The sequence below is a fragment of the Rhincodon typus genome, chromosome 30, assembly GCF_021869965.1.
Source record: "Rhincodon typus isolate 14 chromosome 30, sRhiTyp1.1, whole genome shotgun sequence".
Lineage (NCBI taxonomy): Eukaryota > Metazoa > Chordata > Chondrichthyes > Orectolobiformes > Rhincodontidae > Rhincodon > Rhincodon typus.
In genome coordinates, this window is record NC_063361.1 from 29,754,882 (window position 1) to 29,770,522 (window position 15,641).

Consider the following 15,641-nt stretch of genomic DNA (forward strand, 5'->3'; position numbering starts at 1 on the left):
GAAGTCCTACCTTTCTGAAGGAAGTATCTGGTCTCATTTTGGCAACTAACCTAAGTAGCCTGATAGATAGGGAGATAATGATACTTAAGGAGGGAGTTATCGACTATGGGGTCTAGATGACTGAAGGCATGGTCTCCATCAATGCATCAAACAGGCAAACATAGGAAGTAATTACCAGGGCATATTTACTGATGGCACTGCTGCTTTAAGAATCATTAACATCATTTTCATTTTACTGTGGGTGCAGTGTATATTGTTTAAAGAAAACACAGATGGTAGACTATAGAAGGTTGTAATTTAGTGTGGGCTGAGGCAACATCCATAAACTACTTAAGAACTGCTATCATGGTTTCTGTGCCATCAGAAGCCTTCGAGTAAATTATAACCTTTTTACTCATTTCTAACCCTGTTTAATTCTATATTTAACTCTCTGAAAATGCTAGTATGATAAAGAAAGCATTCATCACTCTCTGGTAACATTCACAAACAAAACCAACTGGGATATGTTAACTTGAATAGTTGAAAATGGAATAAAACTCAGAGGGAAAAATGTAGGTCAAGAGTTGGTGCCTGTGAATCCGCAGACTCCTAATCTCAGACTGGACAGAGAGGAGCCGACGGAAGACCATCAGTTTGCATTTATCTGGTTTAGTATAACCTCCCAAAGCATTTTATAGAAATCTAATCAAACAAAAAATAAAAATACAACCACGGGGACACATTCGTTCAGGTAATCAAAAGTTTGGCCAAAGACGTAGGTTTAAGAAGGATCTAGAAAGAAGAGAGTGGTGGAATGTTTTAGGAAGGGTATTCCAAAGCTCGCGGTCTTGGCATAGCTATCAATGGTACAGTGAAATATATGGACCAGAATTGGGAAAATACTGAGTCATTGAAGGGTTGTGGAACTGGACGAGGTTGCAGAGGTAAGCCGGACTGGGGCTGGGGGTGTGTGGAGGTGGGTCATGGAGGGACTTGAACAATAGCATGAGAATTTTAATATCACAGCTTTCAGGAATGAGAGATGAATGGGGTTTGAAGTGAGTTACAATAGATCCTGCAGAGTTTTGATGAGCTTAAGTTCATTCAGGGAAGATGCTATAGGATTTCCTTTGTTTGTGAAGGAGCAGGAAACAGAATAGATCAAACTTACAAAATAACTGAGCTATTTACTGATTAAGAGTGTTTTAACACAATAGGGAAAAGCTGTCACAGTTTGCAAAGTCAGAATCAGACAAGTTGTAGAATTGACAATTTATGGCTTAAATCCTAATATTTGCTTTGAAACCTTAACCTCAACAAATGCCACCAGATGATGAAACATAGAAGTGGAAAACATGCTTTGATTTCTTTTGCTTGCTATTTGGTTTATGTCTGAGATTTTGAATGAAACTCGACTGACCAGCTCAAAACCAGACTGGGGGCAAATTAAGAAGGAGGAAGTTCCTGTGAATAGATTGCTTAAAAGATTAAAGGCTTGAAATGACAGTGTGTAAGTTACTGCATTTACATGAAATTCTTGTGTGAAAAGAAATGAGTAAATCCTTTGTTGCAATAATAGATAAAACAATGAAGTTCTAGCAGGCTGTTAGCAATGTTGCACAGCACTAATTAACCCATAGATATTATAAAGAGCAAAATCTATACATTAGCAGGATCTTCAAGGCATGTTTTCAACCTTATTAATTATTTTGTAGTGAAAGAAGAAAGAAAGGCTGCATTTATATGGTGCCTTTTTATGTTCTTAGGATTGTCTAACATATTTTTCAGCCATATACATACTTCTGTAATATAGTCACTGTTGTAATGTAGCAAATGCAGCTATGTTGTGCACATCAAAATCCTGCCAGCAGTTGTGTGATAATAACCAATTTGTTTTTGTGATACTGATTGAAGATGAATAATGGCCAGGACACCAGAAGTAATTTCCAAGCTTCTCTTCAAAATTGTGCCATGTGAATGTTCACATCCACCTGAGAGGTCAGAGCAGACGTTGGTTAAGCAATTTGTTTGAAAGTTTGTGTTCAATATTGTACTGGAGTGTCCCAAAAGTGGAACCTGAGCACATGAATTGCTATTTCAGAGATGGGAGAGCAACCAACTGAGCCATGGCTGATCTAGCGTTGCTTTAGAGTGACCTGAAAGTCACAATCCCCTTTAGATCTATGTTTTGTTGGACATTAGAAAATTTTGCTGCAGTGACACATGACAAATCACAGAATCACAAAATTGTTTTACAGCACAGAAGGAGGCCATTTGGCCCTTCACATCTGCATGGACTCTCAAATGAGTAACTTGCCTAAAGCCAGTCTGCTGCCCCCATAATCCATAATAAATCCTGTTCACCGATGATAGCAGGAGTGAGGGATGTTCATACACAGCAATGGAACATTTTTGTAATCCACTGTGAGCATTAAATAATCTCCTGTCATTAAATATTGTACTACTGGCACAATAAATCCCTCTGTCCCAACTTCGCTCCAAACCACAAGGTTGCTCCTGACTATGCATGAATCATTTGAACCTTGTGATTTTGTGAGGAACATTGCTGAATTTTTAATTAGATTTTGTGCTACACCCTGCCAGTCAGAACAAAGTTCAAACAAAACAAGGGTTAGTAAGAACTGCCGATGCTGGACTCAGAGATAACACAGTGTGGCGCTGGAGGAACACAGCAGGCCAGGCAGCATCAGAGGAGCAGGAAAGCAGACGTTTCCGGACAGGACCATTCTTCAGAACGTCAGCTTTCCTGTTCCTCTGATGTTGCCTGGTCTGCTGTGTTCCGCCAGCTCCACACTGTGTTATCTCAAACAAAACAAATCATTTCACTTTAAGGACACTTAAACCAATGATAAGAGAAAAGCTTTCATCCAATCAACTAGAAATGGTTTTTAATCCAAGCCTTAGATGTGGATGGAGTAGGTATTAACCTCATACGTCAAGAGCAGTAATCCCCTTTCTGAATACTGAGGCCAATTGCATTGTCTCAGATCACCTCAGTTTAGATCATGTTAAATTACCACAGGTCAGGGGTTAAACTTGAACTTTTGTGGCACTAGAACCATGCCAAGCTTGAAAGAATTTAATTATGTGGAGAGACTAGAGAAGTTATAGTTGTTCTCTTTGGAGTATAGACGGTTAAAAGGAGATTTGATTGTGGTTTTCAAAATCATGAATGTTTTTATTACAGTAATTAGAAGAAACCACTTTCCGGTGGCAGAAAGGCCACTAACCAGGACATAAGGTCAACGGTACAGAAAAAGACTATATAGCCCATTGAGCCAATTCTATAGAGCAATCCATTCAGTCCCACCCCACCCGACCACTCTCCCTGAAACTCCACAAGTTTATTTTTCTCAAGTGCCCAGCCCAGTCCCTTCATCATCTCTGCCTTCAAAACCCTCGTGGGCGTTGAGTTCCATTTCAGGTGATTGCTAAAGAAACCAGAGGTGAAATGAGGAAGTAGCGAGCTGTGATCTGGAATAGATTGCTGGAAAAGTTAGAGGCAGGAGATCATGTGATGAAATCTTCTGGAATACATCCAACCAGAATCGCTGACTCTCAAATCAGAAAGGAATTAATCTTGGCACACTCTAACCTATATAGCTCAAATTTGTGCTGAGCAGTCAATTTACCATTTAAAAAGCTCCAAATTAAATTAAAAATTATTTACTTACACAGCCACATATCCTTCCTCAGTAACCATTTCTAGTTCCAAAATAAATTGTAAAATGCATGAGAAACAGCACCTCATCTTACAATTAGGTCTTACAGCTTTGTAGACTCGACATTGGGTTCAACAATTTCAGATCATCATCTCTGCTCCAATATGTTTCCTTTGCCTGTTTTTGGCATTATTCTCTTTTTCACAGCAGCACCTCTGCAGGAGAGATGTCTTTTGTTTGTTTATTTCTTTTCTTGCCTGTAGTGGTAGGATTAAAAATATCTTCAAACCAGATCATTAAGGCTTAATTGGAAGAGTTAGTTGGACATGACAATAAACAATTGATGAAGTGGAAAAGTATGTAAAACACAGGCCAAATGCAAAAACAGCCTGTTTTGACTGAGGGGTGACCATGTGACATTAAACTGTCTATGAGAACTATGCTGCTGGGCTCTCACGCAGAGCCACCTGGAGATGTTTTCCTATATAATTGAATGTATGGAAAAATACTAAAAGTACATGAAATGGTAATACAGCATGTTGTCTAATTTACATGTTTCTCCCTGTGCCTGCGTGGGTTTCCTCCAGGTACTCCAGTTTCCTCCCAAAGACCAAAGATGTGCAGGTTAGGTGGATTGGCCATGCTAGACTGCCCCACAGTGTACAGGAATGTACAGGCTAGGTGGATTGGCCATGGGAAATGCAGGGTTGCAGGGACAGGGTAGGAACATTGGATGCCCTTAAGAGGGTTAGTGTGGACTCGATAGGCTGAATGGCCTGCTTCCACACTGTAGGGATTCTATAAAAAATTTCTTTGATTCAGAATACTACTAATGCCTGGGACTTTGCCTCATTCATCGGATTTGTTCTCGGGCTGGGATTTGCAACTGTAAGAAGGCTGTGAGACTTGCTGTCAACTTAACACGTTTGTTATTTGCTGTCAGACTTCATCCTAGACCAGAATCATGAATGGTGCCAGGAACCCCAAGTTCTCCAGACCAGCTGCTGTAAAGCAGGGTCCCTGACAGGCAGAAGGACATGAGACTCATTGTTGATATACATTTATTGCTTCATATATTTACTGCTATATATATATCTATTGATTTACATATTTAGTTACTGCTTTATATATATAAAAACCACTTTACATATTTTTACTGCTTAATATATAAATTTACTGCTTAATATATTTATTGCTGCTTTATATATATCTTACCACTTAAAAACCGTGTTAATTTGCATGACTTAATCTGTAGAGTTTTTGTTACATCCCACTGAATCCGCTATTGAACCTTGATATTGCCCCACCACTGTGCCCTTTGCCTCTAAGACTATTCCTTCTTTCATTCAATCACTCCTAACTTTCACCCTACCTTAGACCTTCCTTTTGCCCTTGTCAAATCCACCCTTTGCTCAAATGCTATATATGTCTCTAACTTTCCCCAGCCCTGATGGAGGGTCTGAGAGATGAAAAGTTAAATCTGTTTTCCTCTACAGATGTTGTTACAATATTTTCTGTTTTCTTAGAATTAACAATCTTAGTATCAGTTGGAGTCTCTTTTTTGCTTTTACTATTGTAAGTGTGAAAAACCATGTCAAAAGCATAATGAAACATTTGAAAACAAATTTTTATTTTTTGTCAACTATAAAGACAATGCAAATTAAATAAAAGACACAGCATTAATTTTATATAGTATATGTAATTCACAGCGTAGATTTTTAGCTTCTGTAACAATATACAGATCATTTTTAAGTGGATGGAGGATATGTTACTTTAACATGTGCTTCAATATCTGAAATACACATAACGGTTCTAAATAATCACACTCTGTGTACAGGGATCTGTTGGAACAATTTAGATCCTGTTTTGAATTTTCATACAACACAACTATTCTAAAATTATGCTTGAACATAGCCATGGTTCTTACTGTTTAAGAAACATTTTAACAGCCTCCCACCATGAACTCCACTTTGTTCATGATCAGCATCTAGCATGCTTTTGTGAATAATTATATTATAAAGTTACTTGAATCACTGTCAGGAGATTAAGTTTCCTGATACTGCATTTATCAGTTATTTTGTAAGGGCTAACTCGACAAACACATATGGGAGAAAATGTGGAAAGTTAGGTCAATAGGGATAGCTGACGATGAGTAGAGAAGCATAAACATCAGCATGGATCATTTGAGCCAAATGGCACGTTTGCATTTGGTACCTTCTTTGTAGTTCCACGTTGGTTGAAATTGTTTCTTTCCATTCTAGCACATCGTACTGTGATCACTGCCCAATAACATTTATTACAACTCCTTAATTATGGTTTGTAAGATATAATATGGATTATAATGTGAATGAATAACGCTGGACACACCAGAATATTGACAAGAGAAACCCATGCTTCAGGTATTGGTCTTCACTCTGATGAAGGGTTAAAAGGAATATAGGAACAATAGCTGAAATGTTAACCTATATTTCTCATTATAGATGTAATGGACATAGAATCATATATGGTGTGTATTCCCAGAATGCTCTGTATGCATTTTTTTCTGGTTTCCAGCATTTGTGTGTTTTATTCTTCTTACATATATGGATAAGCAATGATAGTTGGTTAGAAAAAAAACTCAACAGCAACTTCTAAAGGTCAAGCAAGAATGGGCAATAAATGTCAGTCTTATTAGCCCATATCCTGAGATTATCATTTTCTTACAAAACTAGAATGTACCAGAAAAATGCTGAACAAGGTGCTGGGCCATTAGGAGTATGTGCCAGTGGGCAAGAGGGACAGAATCATCAGGAATTCAGTGAGCTGTAACTAACTATAGGGAACTGGGACACAGTTAAAGAGAATAGTACCACCAGCAAGTGGGCTTTCAAGAGTTCTGCTATCAGAAGCAGTGAAACAGCTGTGAGAACCATGGCTATGAAAGGGAAGTCTGTGTTGTCATTGATGCAATTCAGGTCTACCTTATGATTTCAATGGTTAATAATATGATATTGCACCAGTAGCAGTGCACTATTAAATTATCTCACCCTTGGTAATGACAATCACTATAACAAGTAAGGATAATGGGGTGTCTGCTATAAGTCAAATAATTCAATGAGTGGCCATAGTCAATGTGAGATCCTAGTTATTCTATGCATTTACATTTCATTAATTTTACTGCAAATATACAATTTATTAAATATTTCAGTGTCAATCCCGGCAATCTAATGACATTTGGATCTGACTGAATGTATCTAGGTGCAAGGGTTCATATTTTATGAAGGGTGTAGTATGTTGTTTGTTGTTCCCTGTGTGAATATTACCATGCCCATAGAATAAAACAGAAATGTAGGCAAGAGATGAAATTGAATGTAAAAGCTTTGTGGGAAAAATGACAAAATTAAACACTACCATATCTAATAGCAGTAATGTTATTTAAAAATAGTTTGTCTAAGACTTGTGATGGTGGTTTTGTTTTATAATCACCTGTGCTCCATGCCATATCATTCCTGGGTGTGTTGAAAGGCAACAAACACATGACTTCCCAACCATTACACATCACACATGCAAGATGCTGGCTATAAAAAAATGCTACATAGACTAGGGCGAGATACTGAAGTGCATCTGCTATTGGCAGCTTTCATCCTAATTGAGCCCTATGTCACTGCTAAAATCACTAGCGCATTATTTATTGCTGTCAAGACACAAACTGGATGATAAGTAATTAAACTACATTTTTAAATAAAACAAAAAAAACACTCTTTGTCTAACATTGTAAGAACCACAACTTAGTAAGTCTCCAAGATGTTTGAGATTCTATTTAATATCATGCCATGAAGTTCTACTTTTCTTTTGAACAAACACGTGACTGAAACAAATGAACTTTACATCTTTGGAATGATAGATTGGTTCTAATGTGAACATTTCTTTCTGTTAAGAAAATGTTTTATATGGGCTAAGTTTATTGAACAAAGCTCTTTAAAATGTTCACTCGTCCCTTTTAGAGCAATTTGGTAACACAGCTTGTAATTTATATTGTATAATATCCACATCAAAACATCTCTAAACACTGCACACAGCAAATTTCTTCTTGAAGTGCAGAAAATTTAATTTTAACTCTAAATAAGAACTATGTATCTTTCTTTAAATTACAAAACTCTTACTGAGACAGATATATCATCTCCAGCCGTGTAGCTTACTCTCATAGTCTGTGCAGTTTGTTTTCAGAAATTGCTGTTCTGTAGGAGAGAACCCAAAATGCAATAACTGCTGTAGTTATGACCCCTTATTCTCCCAGTTGTTCAAATAAGAACATCTCTAATCAAATTTCTGGCTTAAATGTGGAAAAGGGAGATGAAACAGACAGAAGGATATTACAGGGACACTTGCCTTGTAATTAAAACAGAAATTAACAACACGTCAGTTTCCAATTGGATTGGTAAAGTCATGGAGAGTAAAGGAGGATTCCAGGGGTGGAGAGCTACAGCTATGAGGGCAGAAATGAAATATCATGACTAATTCCACTTTGAGCAGAAAGACAGTAGGTTTAATAGATTTTTATATATGAAAGGAAATTACTAAATATAAATGAACAAATTACAAACTCTCTCGATGGAGTGAATAAGAAAGGATAATTTCCTCTGGTTGGGGGAATCAGTGATGAGGATACATTAACTTAAAGTTGTAATGGAGAGAATGAGGAGACACTGAGCGAGTTTCTTTCCACAGAAGATTGCTGGATGGTGAAATATTTGGCCGCAGGGTGGGCATGAGACAGATTACTGCACCGCTTTGCAAAGGGAGGAAGATAGTTCGGGACCTAGCCGGCGCCCAGTTATCCTGTTAAGATTTTTGGTTCCAAAGAGATGAAAACTGATCTCTGAGCTGCTTTAAGGGTCCCTTGCACAATGTAAGAGAATCGGGTCAGTGGAACATTGTTGAACTTCCTTCAAAACCTCACTCTGGGACACAATACAGCAGTTCAAGTGCAACTAATTCACACGTGAGGGTTTTTAAACATTTCTTTTTGAAGTCTTTAATTTTGCTGTCGGTCAGTAACTGGGATCCCATCGCTAATCCCCTTGCCCTCACAGTCTCTCTGGATGTCCCCTGGAGACTGGGACCGAGCCGGGATCGAGGCGCATTTGCTAGCCTCGCCGGCGCTCTCTTTGCCGGGGGGCTGCCCGCTTTCCCCGTGCGTTTTCAAGTGCTTGGTGAGGTGGTCGGTCCTCATGAAGACCCGGTTGCAGATGGGGCAGAAGAACCTCTTGGAGCCCGTGTGGGTCTGGAGGTGCCGCTGCAGCTCATCCGAGCGGGTGAAGCGCTTGCCACAGAAGAGCCAGTTACAGACGAATGGCCGGTCGCCGCTGTGCCACCGGAGGTGAGCCTTCAGGTGAGAGGTTTTCACGTAGGCTTTGCCGCAGCCCGGAATGTGGCAGTTATGAAGCACCTTCTTCTTGCTGCTTCCATCCGTGGCTGAGCCCAGTCTCTCGGCCTCCAAGCAGTTAGGACAGCGGCAGTTCCCCTGCGCCGAGCTCCGGGATAGGGAACGCCTGGAAATCTTTGCCCTCCCAGCTCCTTCCAAGGTCTGGTTGAGGAGCAGCGGCTCCTGCATGGGCTCCGTTTGCTTATAGCCGTCCTGGTTGATCATGACTTGGCCTGACTGGATCAGGTGGGTCGGGGTCCCGCAGATTTGATGGTCGGACCCGTAGCCCCCTAAAGGGGGCTGCAGGGCACCCGGGTGGGGGGAGTTTTGAAGTCCCGCCTGGTTGTTCTGAAGATCCATCCAATTGGACCCAGCATGTAGGTCCCACCAGGTGGCCGAGAGACCCCCGTCCTCAGCTGCCCCTCCCTGGGGAGGGGGTCTGAACCAAGAATCGTGATAGTGAGCCATGTCGACCCGGGGGTGCACGGAGTTTGCAAAATATTCGAGCGTCGAGTGGACGTGGGGTTTGTACTGGACGCAATCCTGTGACTTTAGGCTCGGGCTGTTGAGTAAGGCATACTTATTGTTGACGGAGAAGTTGGAGCTGGTGTTCAAAGAGGGAGAGAAAGCACTACTCCCGGTCGTTGGTATCCCCAAGTTCTTAGGAAGCGCGGCCGATTTCCAGGAGGTGAAGCTGGGACTCAGGGGCGAAGCGTGCTGTTCTCCGAGGCTACTCCATGTGGCAGCTTGCATTGCCGGGGGGAGGCTCGAGCAAGAGTGCAGGCCGACTGAAAAGGAAAGGAGACAGTGAGAAGCTGCTCTGTGATAAACCAGGAGGGCGCAGGATACGAGCTGAGTGAAGCGAGTTCTCAATTAATGAACAAAAAAATTTGTCATTGCAACGACATGCGGTTTCTCCGCCCCCCCCCCTTTAGAGTTTCGCAGCGACGTGATAGAAAGCAAACACACACCGCAAATTGCAAGTGGATGGGGAGGAATGAGAGAATACATCGAACCGGTCCACAAACTGATCCAGCGATGTGAAACCCGTTTGAAACCGAGAGTGTGTGTCTGCTGGGTTTCCCGTGTGAAATGGGTCCATCTCAGAATCGCCAGGGTTACATCCGTAAGAGAGAATTTCCATATCCAGATTCGACAACCACCACCCCCCCCACCTCCTTTTCTCGAGTTTGAATTGATTTACCAATCCACACACTCCCAACCTCCTCTCTATTCCAAAAGCCAGTCCGTGAACGGGCTTAGAGATTGGCAATCAGCAATCAGAAGAAACTAACTTAGCGAGTAGCTAAAATTGGGCTACAGAGCATGGGAACAGTCTGTCCTGAGAGCTCCGTGCTGTTTGTTATATAGAATGATGTGGAGGTGCCGGTGTCGGACTGGGGTAGACAAGGTCAGAAGTCACACAACACCAGGTTATCGTCCAACAGGTTTATTTAAAATCACAAGCGTTTGGGGCACTTCTTCAACCATCCCACCACCACACACACACACACACACACACCAGGTTATATAATCCAACAGGTTTATTTGAAATCACAAGCTTTCGAAGAGCTGCTGAGCTATAACCTGGTGTCGTTGACTTCTGGAGTTTGTTGTATAAGGACCTATATGTGAACACAATACTAAACCACCCAGTTTCCTGTTCAGCATCTACTTATAGGACAGGCTTCATTACCAGAACAAAATCTTGTAGAATGTTGTAACTTTAGGCATTTTCTGTCAGTTTTGTTTTGTTGGGGACGAGCTGTTAACATTAAAAAGGAAAACATCGGTCAATACATTTGACCATAGGACTTTCAAGCGCAAGATCAGCTTTTGACTTAGAATCCCTACAGTGTGGAAACAGGCCCTTTGGCCCAATAAGTCCACACCGACCCTCAGAGCACCCCACCCAGACCCAACCCCTATAACCCAGCTAATCTACCCATGCCTGAACACTACGGGCAATTTAGCATGGCTAAGCCACCTAGCCTGCACATCTTTGGGACTGTGGGAGAAAACCGCAGCACCCGGAGGAAACCCACGCAGACATGGGGAGAATGTGTAAACTCCACACAGACAGTTACCCGAGAGTGGAATTGAACTCGGCGCTGTGAGGCAGCAGTACTAACCACTGAGCCATCGTGCCCCCCTTTTACGATCCAATTTATTCCGATTAATGCGCCTGAGAAAGTATGAACTATTTATTAGTGTTAAAACGAATTTATATCCTGCACATGTTTGACAACTTTCTTTCTTACACTCCTGGGAAGTAAACAAGACGTAGTTTATCATCTGGTTATCATCTCCTACCTCTAGCTTCCCATCTGTCGTAGATATTTTCGGATCAATCTCATTTTTTCCCCTAAGGAGGTGTTTGATTTTATTTAGCGAATGCAAATTCTGAAACTAAGTGATAGCCTTTTCATTTTTCTGAGTTTAAGGTGATTACTCCTCGACTTGGTCTGTACAGGGGACACCCCTCAAGAATTTGTATTGTACGTGCCTTTCCACAGGTGCATGAAAGGTTTTGAATTTCCCTTCTGGTGCCCCAAATGCATGTTAATATAATCTTGTACAAGTGAGAGAGGCCCTTGGTTTGTTTGTTGAAAGAGTTAAACTCCAATCTTTGCTTGTTTTCTTCATATGTTATTGTACAGAATCAAACTGCGTTTGTGACTATATATAAAGATATTTTTTGTATGAATAAAATGTATTTTTAAAATAATTAAATGAATGGTTTATACGGAGGCTCCAGTGGTGGAGATTGTGCGCAGGGAGCTCTGCCTCGTCCTGAGCCGTTTAGAAAGGATCACTGGTACCATCGTAAATCAAATCCCACTATTCAATAGATGGAGATTGTCACAAGAAACTGGATTATAGCTGCTCTATAAACTGAGTCTTCTTATTCTTCACAAACTCGACCCTGCTGACTCAACCTGGGCACTACAACCCCAATCGCCGAAGTCTAGACTCTGCACCCCCTACCCCTGCTCCAATGGTTCTCATGCCACCTCACGTCCCGACATTTTACAGAAAACCCTTCCGTTTTTTTCAAAATGTCACTTGTCCGAAAGTTGGCCACTTTTGCCATTTTAAAAATCAGTCATTGACGCAGAAATGTTACAGAATCTGCGCTGAATAGAATCGTTCTAAATGTAATTCTACAAACTCGTCTTTCATTGTTCATAAGCCTTATGAAAAAAAAAGTCTTTATTTTGGTGACCAATCCCTCAGAAATCTCCCTATCTCTGTGTCCGGCTGGTATGTGTGAGATTTATATTTGAAAACGCTGTACACTTTTCTAGCCTCTTTGCGAGACTTAAATTGTGTTTTTATTGCACTCGCATCCAGAACTTTACAGAATTATTCTCGGTTGCACACTTGTGCAAGGGCGAAAACAAAAGGGAAATGTACAGCTAAAGCTGTGCAACATTCTTACCTCCACAGCTCCGACAGCGCGCACTGTGGTGAGGAACGCGGAACTATCAGGGACCCACTCGATCCTCTTTTGAGGCGAGTTTGGAAAATGGGGGTAATCGTAATAGATACATTTTTGTTCACAACAGAATAAATAACAAAGATTGAATGTGATCGGTTAGACTCGAGTGTTTAATTCATGAAAGCACTCTTTAAAAAAAAAACTCCCTGCAAGGATGTAACAGCTTCAGCAACTATCCGAGAAACTATCACAAGCGACTTACTTAAACATCGAATTCGACTATTCTTTAAAGACTAGTGAATATCATTTGCAATTTTTTCAACACGACGTCAGGATTGTCGGAGCTCAAATTCGTGATGTGACCCACTTCACACCTCGCCCCGCCCACCCCGACCCCCGAACCTTGGGAGCTGAGATCATTTTGTGATGCTGTTGTTGTTAAAACATTGGGTCTTGTGCTGTGCCGCTAACACGGAACTCAACAAAAAGATCCAAACCCCAACTCTGCCACTTCCCTCTCTTCACCCAGTTTAGCAGGGACTCCCAATAAGCAGATAGCGTCTCTTTCTCTAATTCTGGGCTACACTTGAAGCGTGGGCGGTGCGGGTGAGTGTAACATACATGAAAATATAATGGAAATTGCAAGAGCGAAATGAGCAGTGACAGCGAATGAAGAAAATGGCAGGATATTTCTGCCACAGAAACAGTTCTGAGGAAGGGTCACCGGACCCGAAACGTTAACTGATTTTTTTTCTTCACAGATGCTGCCAGACCTGCTGAGCTTTTCCAGCAATTTCTGTTTTTGTTCCTGATTTACAGCATCCGCAGTTCTTTCGGTTTTGATTTAGGATATTTCTGCCATTTGATCAAAGTTGTAAAGTTGTACATATTTTTCCCCCAGGGGGCATAGAGAGGGGCAGCAGAGAAAGGAGTGATGTGTAGCTGGATGACGGATGTAACCGAGTGCTTTGTAGAGGAACTCGGTGGATATTGTGTGAGGATGTTAAACACAGTCCAACGTGTCATACCACTACCGCCGGTCTCCCAGCAGCTGTGGCTACGAGCAGCAACATACACGCAAAACCGATACAGAACTGTATAGAACTAGCAAAACCCATCGCTCCCTGTCCTATTATAAGCCGTAATTGCTTATCTCTCCGCCTTCTTTCCCTGGTATACATTCTGCAAGGTTATAAAATACAACTCTAATCACTACTTTCAGAATAACCCTCTTCCATTCTACTCCTTTCATCCTAATGGGTGTTCCTTAACTCTGTTCTCATAAAAGTGCAATCTATGGGCAATTTAATTTATACTTGCTAAAAAGGGGGCTTGAACGATCTGACTAGAACCCTCTTCCCGTGCTGTTAAAATGGTGTCTCTTTTTCAAGTCCAGACCCTGTAGGCTTGCTTAATACAAAATAAAAAAACTTCAACTTCTAGCTTTTCTGTTCTGTACTACCACATTGGTTGAATTTATATTTTAAAAAGTAGATAATGTATAGCTGTAAAATAGTTCATCGTTTTGCATTTTTTTAAAATTATGTACGCCTGGACTTTCATTATGGCCATCAGAACGATTATAAATCCAATCTCGGCGTGTCATTTAACAGTTTCTTATAACAACGGGAAGACTTGGCGGAATCTCTGCCTCTCACACATACAATGTATGTAATGTACAATTCAAGTAGGTCCTGAATTCTAATGAACAAGGTCTCGAATCAATGAATCAATAAAATGAAAACGTTTGATGTTCAAACACTAGCTCTGTTTCTCTCTCCAAGCCGGTGTTTGATCGGCGGAAAACTTTGCAGGCTTTCCTGTCATTACCGCAACTGCTGGAGCGGTGTCGAAAATCGTCTTCCAGGACTGGGACAGAAAAAGTGTTCAGAGTGACTGCGCTTTGTCCTGTGAAACTGGAGGGTCCCGGAATATTGTTACGGCGCAGACGGAGGCCACTCGGCCCGCCGTGTCCGCGCCGCTCCTATCCCCTAGTGCCAATCTCCTGCCTTTTCCCCAAATCCCATTTTTTCTCCAAATAAATCATCCAAAAAGCCTCAAATGAACCTGCCTCCGCCACACATTCTGGCAGCGCACTCCAAACCCCAACTACTCGCTGACTGCAAGCCAGTTTTATGGCTCCTCTAGCGTCAACCTTGCTCGGTTTGTACAGGATGAGGCAACCACCAGTCCCGCTCCCCCCCGCCTCTATCTTCCCAATCACTCATCCCCAAACTGGCTGCCCACCGGAGCACGGGCTCCGAGGCGAGGTTCAGGGGGTGCTGAGCTCTCTGCGCTCCAAAAACACCGCTCCACTGCCCCGAAGAAAGTTTCTTTCCAACTCCCGAGCCACTGAGGTCTCTCTGTATGTTGAAACATCGGTTGCCTGTGCTCCAAATAGCGACGTTAACACACACACACACCCAGGGGGAGAACACTGAGGACAGTCACTGCCTACCTGCTGCTCCACCGGCGGGTTCAGTATCCGTGTTCTCTCCGCTCTCGGTAAACTCTCGGAAGATTGTTGGAATGGAATCGGACGGAGCGCTGCCAGAGATATTGTAACGAAATTAAAGGGAAAAGAACCTTCCCCGAAAAACGACGAGACTTTAATGAGACGCCGCTCTCAACAGGTGGTCAGGTCAAAATTGAGTTTGGGGGTGAGCTGTACACAGAGAGGGAGAGGGGGTACAGTGGGGGTACAGTTGGGGTACAGTGGCCGCTTGGAACTGCTGCAAATGCAGGCTGCTCTGTCAGTCTGACTCAGCCTCACTTCCTGTCTCTCTCTTCATCCTACACTGCCTCTGACTGATCGACGAGTTGCTCCTTTTACCGCGGAATCAGACATGGCTCCTCCCAGCCTATGACTCGGCACCAAGCTACATCTTCAGAGAAAACAAAACCGCAAACACCCAACCCAGAGCTCTGACTGACATTCCGGACACCACATTCAGTTCTGGCAGGCTGGGGGTGGGGGCGGGACCGAGAGCTTCAGATCCACTTATTGCTGCAATTCTCTTTATATACAGAGAGTACCTTATTTCCAAACAACAAAAAAAAGACTTTTAAAACATTAGTACAAGTTGTGACTTTGTCTCCCACTTTCTAACAGTGTCTATTCTTTAAATATACA

The 15,641-nt window shown here is 42.0% G+C and overlaps 1 protein-coding gene and 1 long non-coding RNA gene across 2 annotated transcripts in view; one reads left to right on the forward strand and one right to left on the reverse strand.

Moving 5' to 3' along the window:
- LOC125486614 overlaps positions 1–4,812 on the forward strand; it is a 121,839-nt gene extending 117,027 nt beyond the window's left edge. Inside the window, exons 2-3 of the long non-coding RNA XR_007265257.1 lie at positions 1,894–1,977; positions 4,606–4,812. This is a non-coding gene — a long non-coding RNA (uncharacterized LOC125486614). The remainder of the gene's footprint in view (positions 1–1,893; positions 1,978–4,605) is intronic.
- Positions 4,813–4,855: 43 nt separating this feature from the next.
- LOC109925741 (transcription factor Sp6) lies at positions 4,856–15,294 on the reverse strand. The gene is made up of 2 exons (XM_020525656.2): positions 14,967–15,294; positions 4,856–9,854 (listed from the first exon to the last, which is right to left on the reverse strand). The coding sequence occupies exon 2, from the start codon at positions 9,817–9,819 to the stop codon at positions 8,677–8,679; it is 1,143 nt and encodes a 380-aa protein (XP_020381245.1). The 5' UTR covers positions 9,820–9,854; positions 14,967–15,294; the 3' UTR covers positions 4,856–8,676.
- Between the last annotated feature and the right edge of the window lie 347 nt (positions 15,295–15,641).